The sequence below is a fragment of the Vicia villosa genome, unplaced genomic scaffold, assembly GCF_029867415.1.
Source record: "Vicia villosa cultivar HV-30 ecotype Madison, WI unplaced genomic scaffold, Vvil1.0 ctg.001758F_1_1, whole genome shotgun sequence".
Taxonomy (NCBI): Eukaryota; Viridiplantae; Streptophyta; class Magnoliopsida; order Fabales; family Fabaceae; genus Vicia; species Vicia villosa.
The window spans coordinates 74963-90212 of NW_026705718.1; the positions used below are offsets into that span (position 1 = coordinate 74963).

At 34.0% G+C, this 15250-nt stretch overlaps 1 protein-coding gene, 1 long non-coding RNA gene and 1 pseudogene across 12 annotated transcripts; all 3 read left to right on the top strand.

Annotated features, from left to right (window-relative positions):
* The first annotated feature begins 228 nt into the window (after positions 1 to 228).
* Positions 229 to 4558, top strand: LOC131636482 (ATP-dependent Clp protease proteolytic subunit 3, chloroplastic-like). Of its 11 annotated transcripts, XR_009294102.1 has the most exons (6): positions 229 to 628; positions 1006 to 1120; positions 1629 to 1889; positions 2007 to 3132; positions 3523 to 3633; positions 3731 to 4001. XR_009294102.1 is itself a non-coding variant. In XM_058907087.1 (5 exons), the coding sequence occupies exons 1-3, from the start codon at positions 524 to 526 to the stop codon at positions 1811 to 1813; spliced, it is 405 nt and encodes a 134-aa protein (XP_058763070.1). In that variant the 5' UTR covers positions 235 to 523; the 3' UTR covers positions 1814 to 1889; positions 2007 to 3132; positions 4196 to 4558. The 11 variants fall into 11 exon arrangements, 10 of the variants coding, with proteins under 10 accessions (XP_058763070.1, XP_058763069.1, XP_058763068.1 ...); XM_058907087.1 differs by lacking the exons at positions 3523 to 3633; positions 3731 to 4001 and adding an exon at positions 4196 to 4558 and having other exon boundaries at positions 235 to 628; XM_058907086.1 differs by lacking the exon at positions 3523 to 3633 and having other exon boundaries at positions 235 to 628; positions 3687 to 4001.
* Positions 4559 to 10077: 5519 nt separating this feature from the next.
* LOC131636497 (uncharacterized) lies at positions 10078 to 10454 on the top strand. The gene is made up of 3 exons (XR_009294107.1): positions 10078 to 10125; positions 10196 to 10299; positions 10404 to 10454. It is a non-coding gene; the product is annotated as an uncharacterized LOC131636497 (long non-coding RNA).
* A 116-nt stretch (positions 10455 to 10570) lies between these two features.
* On the top strand, positions 10571 to 12053 carry LOC131636498 (V-type proton ATPase catalytic subunit A-like; annotated as a pseudogene).
* The last annotated feature ends 3197 nt before the right edge of the window (positions 12054 to 15250 follow it).

A 15250-nucleotide genomic window follows, 5' to 3' on the forward strand; every position in this document is an offset into this window, starting at 1 on the left:
GTGCATTCGCCCATTTGACTTCAGTGGTGAAGTCACTGCCTGACCAATCAGAATTAAGCCCTAAACCCTAATAGTGCCACAGTGGACTGAAGCATTAAATGACCCTTATTGACACTTACTGTGGTAATTTTATAGTTTTTATATTGCAACTTAGTCCCTAACATATTAATATTATTTTTAAAATGTAATATTTATTAAAAGATCAATTAAAATAAAATAAATTATATCCCCATCTTCCTCACTTCATCATCACCATATTCACTTTCTCCTTTCATTGAAACACAGAAATCTCCCACTCCCAAGAACTCTAATCCCTAATCGCCATTTTTGTACTCTTCATCTCACAGCGTCAACCGACGACGATTCTCTCTCCTCCCAATTCATCCCCGAATTCCACATCCACCGTCAATGATTTCTCACATCCACCGTCAATGATTTCCCACCCTCAATCTTTCAACCAAACACAGACCAACAATCTGTAACGCAATCAAACCCACTTTATCCTCCAACTGGCTTGTTTCCCATGATTTATCTGCCAAAACCGCTTCTCCATGGCTTCCCAACTTCGAAGAACTTGACACCACCAACATGCTTCTCCGTCAAAGGATTGTCTTTTTTGGATTCTCAGGTTATGAATCTTGTTTCCCGTTCTTTTGGGTTGGTGGGGTTGTTGCTGTTATTTTGATATTTTAGGAGTACCCTTTTGTATCTTTTGATGTTTTTATGGGAAATTTACAAGCTTTTTCATGTGGGTAGATTCAGTCTAATAGCATGCTCACCACAGCAGAAAAATGGACAAATAGGGGAAAAGGGTTAAAAAAAGAGAGTTTTTACGATAATAGGGCTGAATTGCAGACAAGGTGTTTGATGTTGTTGATTTTGGGATTTTTTGTATGGTTGTTAGTTAATTTGGTAGAAAAATGAAAAAACAAAGAGGGGAAATGAAATGGAACTGAAGAGATGGTATCTGATGGTGTCTGCTTGTGAATTTCTTTGTTTGAGCAGGTGGATGATACGACAACAGATTTTGTAATCAGTCAACTTTTGTTTTTGGATGCTGATGATCCTAAGAAAGACATCAAGTTGTTCATAAATTCACCTGGTGGTTCTGTTACTGCTGGTAGGTAAACAAGTGTAAACAAAGTTTTATACTTCTTTTTTTACTTGTTTGTTCTTATCTGTGCACTTGACTCGTTGTGGATCTACTTGAATCTCGAGTTCAGTTTTGTCGATTGATTGCGCATAGATGTTTACTTAATACCTTACACAAGATTTTAGCTTTTAATAACTCACATTAGTTTGTTGATTCACTGCTTGTGGTAACTGTTAGAATATAGAACATGGAGGAGTTTGTTAGGATTTAAGCTAAGGAGTTAGTTAAGGAAATTATTAGTTAATGGGGTAGGTAGGATTATCATGTATAAATAGGTGATTATTGTAAATGTAAACATTTGTGAATAGAATAAATTGTTGATCACTGGAATTTACAAGCAAATTCAGACATTTGAAAATGGCATCCCGTTTTAGCTTTTGAACAGTTCTATCCATAAGGAACTCGGTTTATTGAATCATTGAGTATTGGAAAGGAACTGCCTTTAATGAATCTGAAATAAGTCTGTCTTCTGCAGGAATGGGAATTTATGATGCCATGAAGTTATGCAAGGCAGATGTGTCAACAGTTTGTCTCAGACTTGCAGCATCCATGGGTGCATTTCTCCTTGCTGCTGGTACAAAAGGGAAGAGATATTGTATGCCGAATTCTAGAGTTATGATCCATCAACCGAATTCTGATGATGATGACCTTTGCTATTGAGGAGTTAGGGATCAACATCTTTCAGGTTAAAATTGGAGAATCAAATTTAGAATCCATCAACTTGTTCAAAAAATTGGTTTGTCTATAAAACTTCTATATCTTTCAAGTTCATGTACTCTAGTGTTAAGAAGCTTCAAGTGGTTTCTATTTGTTAAATTCTCTTCTGCTGACTTAGCTTTTGGCTTTGATGTAGGGGTTTGTGGAAACTTCACATAGCAACATTTTCAAAGAGGTCAGCATACTTAATTTCAAGTTTTTAGAAGGCGCCTTAACTTGTTGGCTAAAGTACCTATGTTCTGTTCTCTTTAAGAAAGAATTGCAATCAAATTGTTTTTGTAGTTTTAAAAATCAAATTTCCGACATCAGCATGTGAACTAAGATAAGTCTCATTTTGGCTTCCCCAGTTTTAATTCACTGTTGGAATAATAATTCAATAAATATCCATATAAGATGTTCGTAACTGTGAGTTATTTGTTTACTATAAAATGTAACAACTAGCTCATTTTTGTAATTGAGCTGCAGGTCGATACAAACCAATTATGGTTCGGTCTCGTCATATGTATAGTGTGATTTTTCGGTGAATGTTGTTCATAGTATTAGTCATTTAGTACGCCATCAAAAGTCATTTGGAACGACGTCGGAACCAACTCAGATTTGGTTAATGTTGTCATGGTTGATGACAGAGCGGGGGACTAATAATCGGTTCACGCAAAGAATTCATATGACTTTAAGGGGTCTATCTTCTAGGGGTTTCAATCATATCATAGACGATATCATATTCCCGGAAAAATCGAAGAGCGCCATGGATGTAATTTCTAATAAAAGTACTGAGCCTAAAACATGAACGGACAACGGCAAAGGCTAACGGCAACATCACTGTTCTTTAGTTCTTTGCTTTTCTTCTTCGCTTTCTTCTTTTTCCGATTTTGATTAGCGATCTCAAATTGAGTCTTGTTGATTGCGTGTTGTTGATAGAATTAGAAGTTGACTATCGTGTTGTTGTTGATGCAGATGAATGAAGATGAGCGACGTGTATTGCATTGCAAAGATGATGAAGCTTCAATGGCTCTGAGATTGGTGCGATAGAATTGCGTTTATCAATCGATGAAGAGAAAGAATCAGCAGAGATAAAGAGAGCTCTCTGTGTGATTGAAGAACTGTGAAGATGAACGAAATGGAGAGTGAATTGTGGAGGAGAAGAAGAATGGTGGAGGAAATGGTGGAGGAAAGATGGTGTGGGAAAGTGGAGAAGAGAATCCAGAGACCCTGTAAGTGATGGAAGTGCTGACTTATATAGATTCAAAAGGCAGAGACTTCAGGTTGGTTATCCTTCTGATTCTTTGTTTCATGTTAGTTACAATTCGGTTAGGGATTAGTTATGAAACTGTTAGAAGTTAGGGTGAAACTGAATTGACAGTTAGTGGGTTGTTGGGTTAGGATAGGTTAGTTGAAACAGTTAACTGTTAGTTATGAATGTTAGTTAGGATAAAGGTTGTTATAAGATTCTGTTAGAAACTTGTTAGAAGTTAGTTATAGGCTTAAAACTGTTATGAAGGCTATGGTTATAAGTTAGTTTGACTGGAAACTGAGTCAGTTGTTATAGGTTAATTGTGGTGATTATGATGTTTGAATGAAAATGTCTATGGCTTGATTTCATGATTATTTATGTGGCAGCGGGATGTTTGAATCTGATTTAGATTTGGATACAGGGCTATTGGTTGTTGCTCGTTTGAATTTGTGGCATTGCTGATTTAGTATTGATGGGAAAAATATGATATGGTTCTGTTTTTATATTTGAAACAGGGACTGATTTCTGATAGGTAGATTGGTTCAAATGTTATAGATTTTTTTTGGTTTATTTGATAATGTGCAGGGATATAGTATGAACTGAAAGAATTTCGGTTATGTACGGTGCAGGTTATGAATGTGGTTTTGGTAGCAAGTGTTCAAAAAAATTGCTTAAGTTCAGTGATGTTGCTATAAGAGCATATATAGTTTTCTGACAGTGAAATCAAAGGGAAATCAAAGGGCTTATCGTGATAAAATTTATTTCTGTTGTATGTAGTTCTCGTTGGATCTGTAAAAAAAATGTGATGATTGCTATTTGCTATTCACTCTAAATTGGAGTTCCCTCGAGCTCAAACAACATAATGAAAAACTCACATGGAAAGTAGTATATATGTTTGAATATTTGCATCCAACTTCAGCAAGCTCTCATGCATTCATGTTAATGCTCTTCAAGGTAGATATGGCAAAATGGGTGCTGCTGTTAGACATTAAACTGAAGCAGAAAAATTGAGTTGATCAATATTTTTCTAAGTATGATGTTTTATAATGGGATTTATCTTAGTCATAAATCTAACATGTTTTTGTTTACTGCAGTGCCTAATTGATGAAGTTTTGGGATGATTTGGAGGCATAAATGCAAATGATCTATTGCCTACTAGGGATAGATTAGTTAGCTTGTCATCAATTTGAACATTTTTACAGTGAATATTTAATGAAAGAATATTCAAATGTAAGGAAGTAAAAGGGATTTTGATTGGCATTTTTAAAAATTGATCTTAAAGGGATTTTGATTGGCATTTTTAAAAATTGATCTTAAAAGGATTCGAACCCACTCCATCTAACTAATTGCATGTATTGCTCTCCACCAGACTACTCAATTTTTTGGTTAAATGTTGTCAAAACACAAGTATATAATGAATACTTTCTTTAGTAGCAAATTGGCATATTTAATGTATATAATGAATATTTTATATATTAATATTAAATTTTATTTAAAATGTTAAATAATAATGGTAGGTTTTTAAATATTTAAACGTTGATAGTTTATAAAATAAATTTTAAAATGTTAATAGTTTTGGTTTAAAAAAATGTTAATAGTTTAAATATTAATAATTGAATGATTAAATAGTAAAAATATTTAATTTGTTAAATATTTAGTTCATTAAAGTCCCTTATATTTATAACTTTTTCATTAATTTATAAATTAATTATTTAATAAACTATATAATTGAAAGTTTAATAGTTGGGATATTAAATAGTTAAAATATTTAATAAATTAATTACTTAATAAACAAAAATTTAAGATATTAATAGTTTAGATATTAACATTTTAAACAAAACGTACACATTGATGGTTGTGGTCAAATATGTGTGAACTATGATGGTCAATTATGAGTGAACCGTGGAAGATAGTCACCAGGGTCGGTCCTTTGAATTTGAGTGTCATGGACGAATGAAAAGAGTGGTGCCCCTATAAATTTTTAACAATAAATACATAAGAATATTAATTTTATTTTATTTCAAAAATGGTTCAAAGTTTATTCTATGCGTTTTTAATATTTGTGAGCGTGTCTTTTGTTTAACCCCTAAGATTGGCATTTGTAATTTTTTATTTATTTCATAAACTATAAAAAAAAAGTAAGTTAATTTCAAGCGTTCTTAAAGTAGTTGAACCATGTCAGACAATCAACTAATGATGTCCGACTATGTGTGAACCATATCAGGGATGCACTAAAGATGGTCGACTTTGTGTGAACTATGTCAGACAGTCAACTGCTGATGTCCCACTATGTGTGAACCATGTCAGGGATGCATTGATGATGGTCAACTATGTGTGAACCATGTCAGACAATCAACTAATGGTTAAATAAGGGTTATCGAGGGTCAGACAATCAACTAATTGCTATTAGAGATGGATTAGAGATGGTTAACTGTGTGTGAACCATGTTACAAATGGTTAAATGATGGTTAACTATGCGTGAACAATGTCACACATCCAACAAATGATAGTCAACTATGTGTGAACCATGTTACAGATGAACAGAATATGGTGATCCATGTGTGAACCATGTCAGAGAGTTAACTGATGATTTTCAACTATGTGTGAACCACGTTACAGATGAACAGGAGATTGTCGACTATGTGCGAACCATGTCAGTGAGTCAATCGATGATGTTCGACTATGTGTGAACCATGTTACATGCGGATAGATGGTGTTAGACTATGTGTGAACCATGTTACAGATGAACAGGAGATGGTCAACTATGTGTGAACCATGTTAGGGAGTCAACCAATGATGTTCAACTATGTTTGAACCATGTTAGGGAGTCAACTGATGATGTTCAACCATGTGTGAGCCATGTCAGGGAGTCAACGGATTATGTTTGACTATGTGTGAACCATGTCAGAGATGCACTGATGTTGTTCGACTATGTGTGAACCATGTCAAGGAGTCAACTAATGATGTCCTACTATGTGTGAACCATGTTATAGATGGATAGGAGATGGTCGACTATGTGTTAACCATGTTACAGATGGATAGGAGATTGTAAACTATGTGTGAACCATGGAAAATAGTCAATAGATGATGGTGAACCATGTCAGAGATGCATTGATGATGGCCAACTGTTGCGAACCATGTAAAATAGTTAGTAGATGATAGTGAACCATGTCAGAGATGCATTGATGATGGTCAACTATGTGTGAACCATGGAAAATAGGCAGTAGATGATGGTGAACCATGTCAGAGATGCATTGATGATGGTCAACTATGTGTGAACCATGAAAAATAGTTAGTAGATGATGGTGAACCATGTCAGAGATGCATTGAGGATGGTCGTCTATGTGTGAACCATGGAAAATATGTGAGAGATGCATATATGATGGTCAACTATGTGTGAACCATGGAAGATAGTCAATAGAAAATGCTAAACTATGTGTGAATTATGTGAGAGATACATGGATGACGGTCAACTATGTGTGAACCATATCAAGGATGGACTGATGATGGTCGATTATGTGTGAACTATGCCAAGGATGCACTAATGATGGTCGATTATGTGTGAACCATGTCAAGGAGTCAATTGATGATGTCCAACTATGTGTGAACCATGTCAGGGAGTCAAATGATGACGGTCAACAATGTGTGAATAATGTCAGGGAGTCAATTGATGATGATCGACCATGTGTGAACCATGTCAGGGAGTCAAATGATGATGGTCGACTATTTATGAACCATTTCAAGGAGTCAATTAATGATGTCTGACTATGTGTAAACCATGTTATAGATGGATAGGAGATGGTCGATTATGTGTGACCATGTTAGGGAGTCACTACGTGTGAACAGTGGAAGATAGTCAACAAATGATGGTAAGCTATGTGTGAACTATGTTAAAGATACACAAATGATGGTTAACTATGTGTGAACCATGTCAGGGAGTCAACTGATGATGTCCGACTATGTGTGAACCATGTCACAGACGCATTGATGACGGCCAACTATGTGTGAACCATGTCATGGATAGTCAATATATGATGGTTAACTATGTGTGTACCATGTCAAAAATTTATAAACGATGGTCAAATATGTGTGGACCATGGAAGAGATTCAGCAGATGATAGTCAACATAAGAACAAGATCTGTAACATATTGATATCTCTGCAGAAAATGTTAATGATGGAATACAAAATGTTGAAATGAATGTTGATGTGGTGGAAGACATAGGAGAAATACCAGAAAACAATTATGGCCATTTAACAGAGAATCTCACAGATGCATATATGATGGTCAGAGATGCATATATGATGGTCAACTATGTGTGAACCATCGAATATAGTCAATAGAAGATGGTCAACTATATGTGAACTATGTCTGAGATACATAGATGATGATCAACTATGTGTGAACCATGTCAGGGAGTCAATTGATGATGGTCGACCATGTGTGAACCATGTCAGAGATGCACTAATGATGTTCGACTATGTGTGAACCATGGAAGATAGTCAACAAATGATGGTCAACTATGTGTGAATTATGTTAGAGATGCATAAGTGATGGTACACTATGTGTGAAGCATGTTAGGGAGTCAACTGATGATGGTCAACTATGTGTGAACCATGTTACAGATGAACATGAGATGGTCGACTATGTGTGAAGCATGGAAGATAGTCAATAGAAGATGATAAACTATGTGTGAATTATGTGAGAGATACATAGATGACAGTTAACTATGTGTGAACCATGGAAGATAGGTAATAGACGATAGTCAACTATGTGTGAATTATGTCAGTGATGCATAGATAATGGTCAATTCCTAAACACTTTCGCCTAAAACTTTTAAGAAAACTGCAATCAACTCTGAAGCATCTATTCACCCCCTCTAGATACATAAGCCAAGCGTCTAACATGAACCATGGAATATAGTCAATAGATGATGGTCAACTATGTGTGAATTATGTCAGTGATGCATAGATAATGGTCAACTATGTGTGAACCATGAAGGAGATTTAATAGAAGATGGTAAACTATGCATGAACCATGTTATGGATAGAAGATGGTCAACTATGCGTGAACCCTGTCAGTGAGTCAACTATGTGTGCACCATGTAAGACAGTCAACAAAATATTGTAAACTGTGTGTGAACCATGTCAGAGATGCATAGATGATGGTCAACTATATGTGAACAATGGAAGATAGTCAACCGAAGATGGTCAACTATGTGTGAACTATGTCAAAGATGCATAGATGATATTCATATATGTGTGAACCATGGAAGAGATTCAACAGATGATTGTCTACTATGTGTGAACTATGTTAGAGATACATAGATGATGGTCAATTATGTGTGAACAATGGAAGATAGTCGACAGATAATGGTAAACTATGTCCTAACTATGTCTGAGATGCATGGATGATAGTCAACTATGTGTGAACCATGGAAGATAGTCAACAGAAGATGGTAAACTATGTTAGAGACGGATTTTTATCCGTGCCTAACAGAGACGGACATTGAGACAAAAATTTACAATTAATTAAATAAAAATAAAATAATAAATATTTATTTTAAAAAATGAGACGGTTATATATCGTGTTTTAAAAATGAAAATAACAATTAAATAAATAAATAAAAGAATAAATATTTGTTTTTAAATTTTAGGTTTCTAATGTATTTTTCTTAAAATTAGATTCACAATTTATTTATTCAAAATTTATTTTAGTTTTAATTTGATTCTATAAACTTATAAGTTTTTCAAAATATAAATACTAGACTTTTTAATTTACCAAGACTTTTTAATATTTCAAAATTTTTTAGTTTTATTTTCTTAGACTAAATTAACTAAAATATATATATATATTTCTTAAATTATTTGATTATATAAAAATAAATTTTAAAATTAAAATTGATAATAAATATTACAAATGAGTTTGCAAAATGGATAAAATCAAAAGTTATAGTGCAAATATATAACTAATTAAAATTAATCAAAATTACTTTTGTAAATTTTATTAACTCAAACTTCTCCCACTTTTTCATATTCCCTCAACTTTTCTAACAAATCCTAAAAAAATTTAGAACGCTCCAACATTTCCCTCCTTTGAAAGCTCAAAAATTTTCATCTCCCTCTCTTTCTTGGATACCTATTCAAACACAAATTAGAATACTTGTCTTTCTAATTTCACCAAAACCCATACATCTCTTACTCCTACTATGGCTATGGGTGAAAAGCGCAAGTTCATGCGAAGCTTAATCGATGGCTGTCAAGAGAGCTATCGAGTTTGGGAAAAGGTCAGCCTCGTTCTCTTTCTCTTAACAAATCGAATTTAATTGACATTGTTGTTGTTGTTTTGCTTCTTGTTTTGATTTTGTTTTTTTGGGTGTATTTATAGCTTCCCGAAAAGAAGGTTCCATGTACAATTGGGAATATAGAGAAAGTAAATGAGACTGTTTGCATGCCTGATGATTAAGAGGTTTCGATTTTTTAACTTTGATTATTATTACGACCTATATTTTGTATGAATTAACTCTTGATAGGATTAGATTTCAATGTTGTGATTGTAGAGTATGTATGTTGGTTACTGGTAAGTTGCTATTAGATTGGAATTAGGGGTTTTGCTTCTCTTTTTCGTTTCAACTCTGTTGTAGTGAGATTATTCTATACCAGGTTCAGTTGTCTCATTCCCTTTTGCGTCTCTAAATTTTACATCATTAATCTCAGTTCCTTGTTGGTTCCTTTTTTGTTTCGATTGATCTTTGGTTGTGTCTCGTTTTGTTTCTTGCCTCAGCTGTGTTTGTTCTTTTCTGTTTCTGGTTAGTACTAGAATGCAATAACACTAATAATTTGCTTATCAATTGGTTTGTACTAGAATGCAATAACATTAATACTTTGCTTATAAATTGGTTGATTTAATTTCTGTTCTTCTACATCATAGCTTATTTATAACGATACAAGGTTGTTAAATCTGTGATACTTTTTTTTGAAACAGGATTGGTGGAACATAAATTGATGTGCGCAGCAAATCAAGGGTATGTAATAAATATTGATACTATCTTATGCTTTTCGTTGTAATCTTATAAGTATGTTTTTTATTCTCAGACCATATCAAAGCCTGTTTCGCATCCCTCTGAGCTTCCTAAGTGGAATTATGATAGATCTAGCACTGGACAAGCCCTTGGTGAAGATAGTGAAGTGATCCTATAGTAAGATTTTTTGTACCGATACTTTTAAGATGTTATTAGTTACTAGTTTTACCACATGAGTTACAATTTTCTTTTTTAACCTTTTCCTTTTTTTTCCTCGTTAGTCCTCAAGCAATTTTCAAAGATTATTTTTGTGGCGGAAACAATATAATGGTAAGAAGTGTTATTATACTTGAAAGCTGTTTCATTTCATGCCATGTTGATTGAAATTGAAATAGTACATAAATTTATGAACTTAATTGGATTATTTTGTTTTGCGAAGGTCTTTGCGATGCGTATACACCAACAGGTGAGCCTATCCCTACAGATAAGAGACACAAAGCTGCTGAAATCTTCAGTAACCCAAAGGTTGATGCCGAAATTCCATTTTATGGTGAAGTTTTATGCAGAAAACAAATATTACTAGGTCCACATATTCTGATATTCTATTTTATTATTGGTGACAGGTAGAGGAGATCTATTAACTGGTGGTGACTTGTACGCTGTATGTTTTCTAGCTAATTAGGTTAGCTTATAAGTTGTTATTTGTAGATTTGTTTTCTGATTCTTTGTATGCATTATTTACTATTGCAGACTGTTTTCGAGAACAGTTTAATGGAATACTGTGTTGCACTTCCTCCTGATGCCATGGGAAAGGTTACCTACGTAGCACCGGCTGGCCAATATTCCTTGAAGGTTTGTCATTTAAATTTATTTTCTATTGTTTATTTAGCTCTGTTTATATTAAAAGATCTTTCTTAAGTCCATTATTTCATTTTTATGTTTAGAATATGTTTGCAGCCTCTCTTTCTTTGTGCTTCATATTTATATATTTATTATGACAACTTTCCTGAGCTTAAATGTATTTATACACATTTTTCCTGCATTCTCGAGCTTCTCTTTATCTTTTGCGATATATGATAATATTTTTCCATTATTTGCAGGATACTGTGTTGGAGCTTGAGTTTCAAGGTGTAAAAAAAGAAGTTCACCATGCTTCAGGTTTGTGGCCATCTCTTTTTTTTGTTGCTTTATTGAGTTATTGGTCTTCCTTATCCTTCATTATAACATAAAATACTGTAACCATTTCAGAGTTGGCCTGTACGTACACCAAGGCCTGTTGCATCAAAACTTGCAACTGATACTCCCCTTCTTACTAGTCAAGTAAGCTCAATTTTTATTCTGTTTCGTGTGTATGATAAAATTCGGATTGTTTCGTACCTAATGACTTTTGTTTTGTATAGCGTGTTCTTGATGCCCTTTTCCCCTCAGTACTTGGTGGGACTTGTGCCATACCCGGAGCTTTCGGTTGTGGAAAAACTGTCATTAGTCAAGCTCTTTCTAAGGTGAGCTAACACACCATGTCAAGGCACAATGGTGATGTAATTATAAATTTTTTCAATAATTCAGCAGACCTCTTAATTCTTCCCTTTTTGCCTCTACAGTATTCAAATTCCGATGCTGTTATTTACGTTGGTTGTGGAGAACGTGAAAATGAAATGGCTGAGGTATGCTTCCTTTTAAGTTATTTCTATGAAATATTTGTGCTTCCTGGTATTCGGCTGGTGAAATCATTTTACTGATTGTTCAGGTTCTGATGGACTTTCCACAACTTACAATGACATTACCTGATGGTCGTGAAGAATCTGTCATGAAGCGTACAACACTTGTGGCTAACACTTCAAACATGCCTGTGGCTGCTCGTGAAGCTTCAATTTATACAGGTGATTTCTTACTTCCTAAGATCTAAATCTTCTTTTTATTCATGAGAATTAATCTTTACCAGTTCTCTCCTGTTGCCAATATTTGGAATGTCAAACTGTGCATATAAACATTGATAAATTATTCCAATACCCAAGAATTCTCCACATGGTTGATTGAATGCTTTTGTTTCTTGGGTGGAGTATTCTATACTATGCCATATGATGGACATACAACTATTTCTAGATGTGTTAAATTCCTAATCATAAACTAAAAAGTTATTGTTCTTTATAACAATTAGATAAGAGACAGTACGTATGCTAAATTTCAGTGTTTTATTTTTTTGTTGTGTTTTCTACATTATTTTGATAGTGGTGTGGATTGGACTGAAATTACGAAGACTAATACAGCTATAAGAACCGAAGTAATTTTATTTGGCTATTTATATGGTTAGATTTATCAAGCCACACTTTAGTTAAAGCTTTTTATGGAGGCTGTTTGATCCTTTTTACTCTCTAATTTCCTGTGGAGACTGCATTACCTTTATGTATAAGCTTGGTTAAGGTATTGGTCATTTGGTCTTGGTTAAGGTATAGCAACCGCACTGCTATTGATTAACGCCGTAAGTGCCCTTGTAAATTGTTAACTTTGATACATTATTTCCCCTTCTAGTGTTTTTATTTTATGTCTCTCTTATATTGTTACATTTTGTGTGCAATAGATATGACAAGTTCTGTCCTTTCTACAAGTCTATCTGGATGATGTGCAACATTATTCATTTCTACAATTTGGCAAATCAGGTATGGTGGTTTAAGGAATCAAACAATGTTACTTAAATTTTTTTATTGAACAAATCTCACTTTAGAATAAAGAAAAATCTATCCAAATGTAGGCATGTAGGTTGTTAGCAGTGGTTGTATGCATCCCTTCTATTTGTATTCTTTATCATAGCCCAGTCATAATAGTGTGTTATTACTTCAGCCTGAAAAGAGATTTCAGTATACTTAATTGCATTTGAATTTCAGATCTTTAACATTAGACTTGCTACATGTGCAGGCAGTAGAGAGGGGAGCTACCTTTGATGACTTATTTTGACACGTAAAGTAGGTCTTATTATGTTGGTTGGTTGTAATTGCAGGTCTCAGAAATTTGAGGATCCTGCTGAAGGGGAATCTGCTTTGGTTGCCAAATTTACTCAGCTCCATGAGGACCTGACTAACGGTTTCCGCAACCTTGAGGATGAAGCCCGATAATTGAAGAGATAATTTAAGATTGCAAGTTTGCTCAAGTATTGTGTTATTCATGTAGTAAGAGGCAATCTAGTATCATCCTGTGGTAGCAATGTCCTGAGTGTTATTTATTTGGTTGTTCGATTCTTTCATATCATCCTGTGGTAGCAATGTCCTGAGTGATATTGTAACTAAACAGTGTATTAAAACAATTCCAGCTTTGCACCCGCAAATGATATTGTAATTAAAGTTTTTGATGACATGTCACTCCCAGTTCTATCTATATGTATACTAAAACTAATCTTTTAAAATAAATTCCTAACATGTAAAATAACATAACTCAGTTGTAGCATAACATGCTACATTGCATTAGATAAAGTGAATGAATGCAAGCACTCTTGAGGTTTTGATCATATTGAAGGAAGTAATAGTTATTTAAGGAAGTAAGATTATCAGATATTTAGCATCAGTAAAAATCATTCAAGGAAGTAAAAGAAGATATAGCAGGATGACTTGAACCCCATATGTTTGTTTTACTCTACTTAAAATTATCAGTAAAAGTAATATAATTGGTGTCTTAAAGCTAATGTCAACATGCAAAAAGAATATACTACCTCTAATTTGTGAAACTGTAATTAGAGTTTAAATTCAGTCAACTTTATGAAATTTCAAATCCATTATCTTAAGTATGATATAAGATAGTAACGTAGTATCAAAAGTCGCAATTCAAATTTTGAATGCAAAAGCACACCATAACTTTCTTTGATGTGAGTGAAAACCACAGCCATATTTAAGCTTCTCTTTTTTTTAATTTATATTTTATACTACTATTTCTTTTCATATCATCCCACCAACCATTTCCCATCATTGATACCTTAAAATTACATAAAAGACATAACAAGAAAAAAGGCTGGCTATTAAATTTTTAAGATAAGAGTTTAAGTATTATACAATACTGTAAGAAAAGTAGTGCAAAGGACAGACAACAGAATAAAAATGACTGAGATCTACTAAATAACATTTGATAAAAAACAAACACTTTACTGTTTACATATGCACTTAGTAAGATTCAGTAGGCAAAAAAATGCATCATAATTCCAGCCAGTATCATGTTAGTAGTTTTGCAAGTTCATCAACTCCTAATGTTCTGTGTGGAACAAGATTCATAAATCTCAAAATTTTCTTTTCTTCGAATTCTATGACTTTTCTCCCTTTTACCTTTCGTGGTAATAGTGGTAGTTTCTCTTGTCTCCATCGTCGGTGCTTCTTGCTTGTCACTTTTTTTAACCACAGCAGCATCCTTTCTATGTTTCATAAAAACAGGCCCAGGTGGAGCTGATTTGGCAAAGGAAACAGTGGTTCGATAAATATTGTCTGCATCCAATAAATCTTTATCTAAAACAATTGCACTGCCTAGCTCAATGGTTTGCTCCAATAGTAACGATACTCCTTTCATACAAGGGGCAGCTGACCTTGGTAACAGACTGACATCAGTTGTTCCTGAATCACGTAGCAACTCATTGGCATTAGGATACACTGAATCACTATATCCTACCATTGCACCCGATTTTGAAATTGAAGTAGGAAGACTCTCCGACCTCCGTGACACTTTTGTCATCGTCCATTATATCCACAGTTCCATGTCTATCATTCATAGCTTTTGAGGGGCATCCGATGTGGCTACCATCGTGTGATATGGTCATACCGGGAATGAACCAATTCTACTTGCACATACCACTTTAAGCTTTCAGGATATTCTCCAAAGTTTGGTTCATATATCCTCCACCTACTGATCGAGCAGGTAATGTTGGCTCGTTTGGCACTGTTGCCCTGAAATGGTTCTTTGAGGGGGTAATGCTGATGCAGAATATCTCTTGGAAATTATTCAACACACCTTTTTTATACGGGTTTTCCCGACGATCATATCGATATATGAAGTTCTCATAAGTAGTCTGCCAGAACAATAAAACATACATGAATCAAACGAGTTGTATATTTAAAGCTTGTGGATTTAAAAGAATAAAATTTACCTAATTTGTACT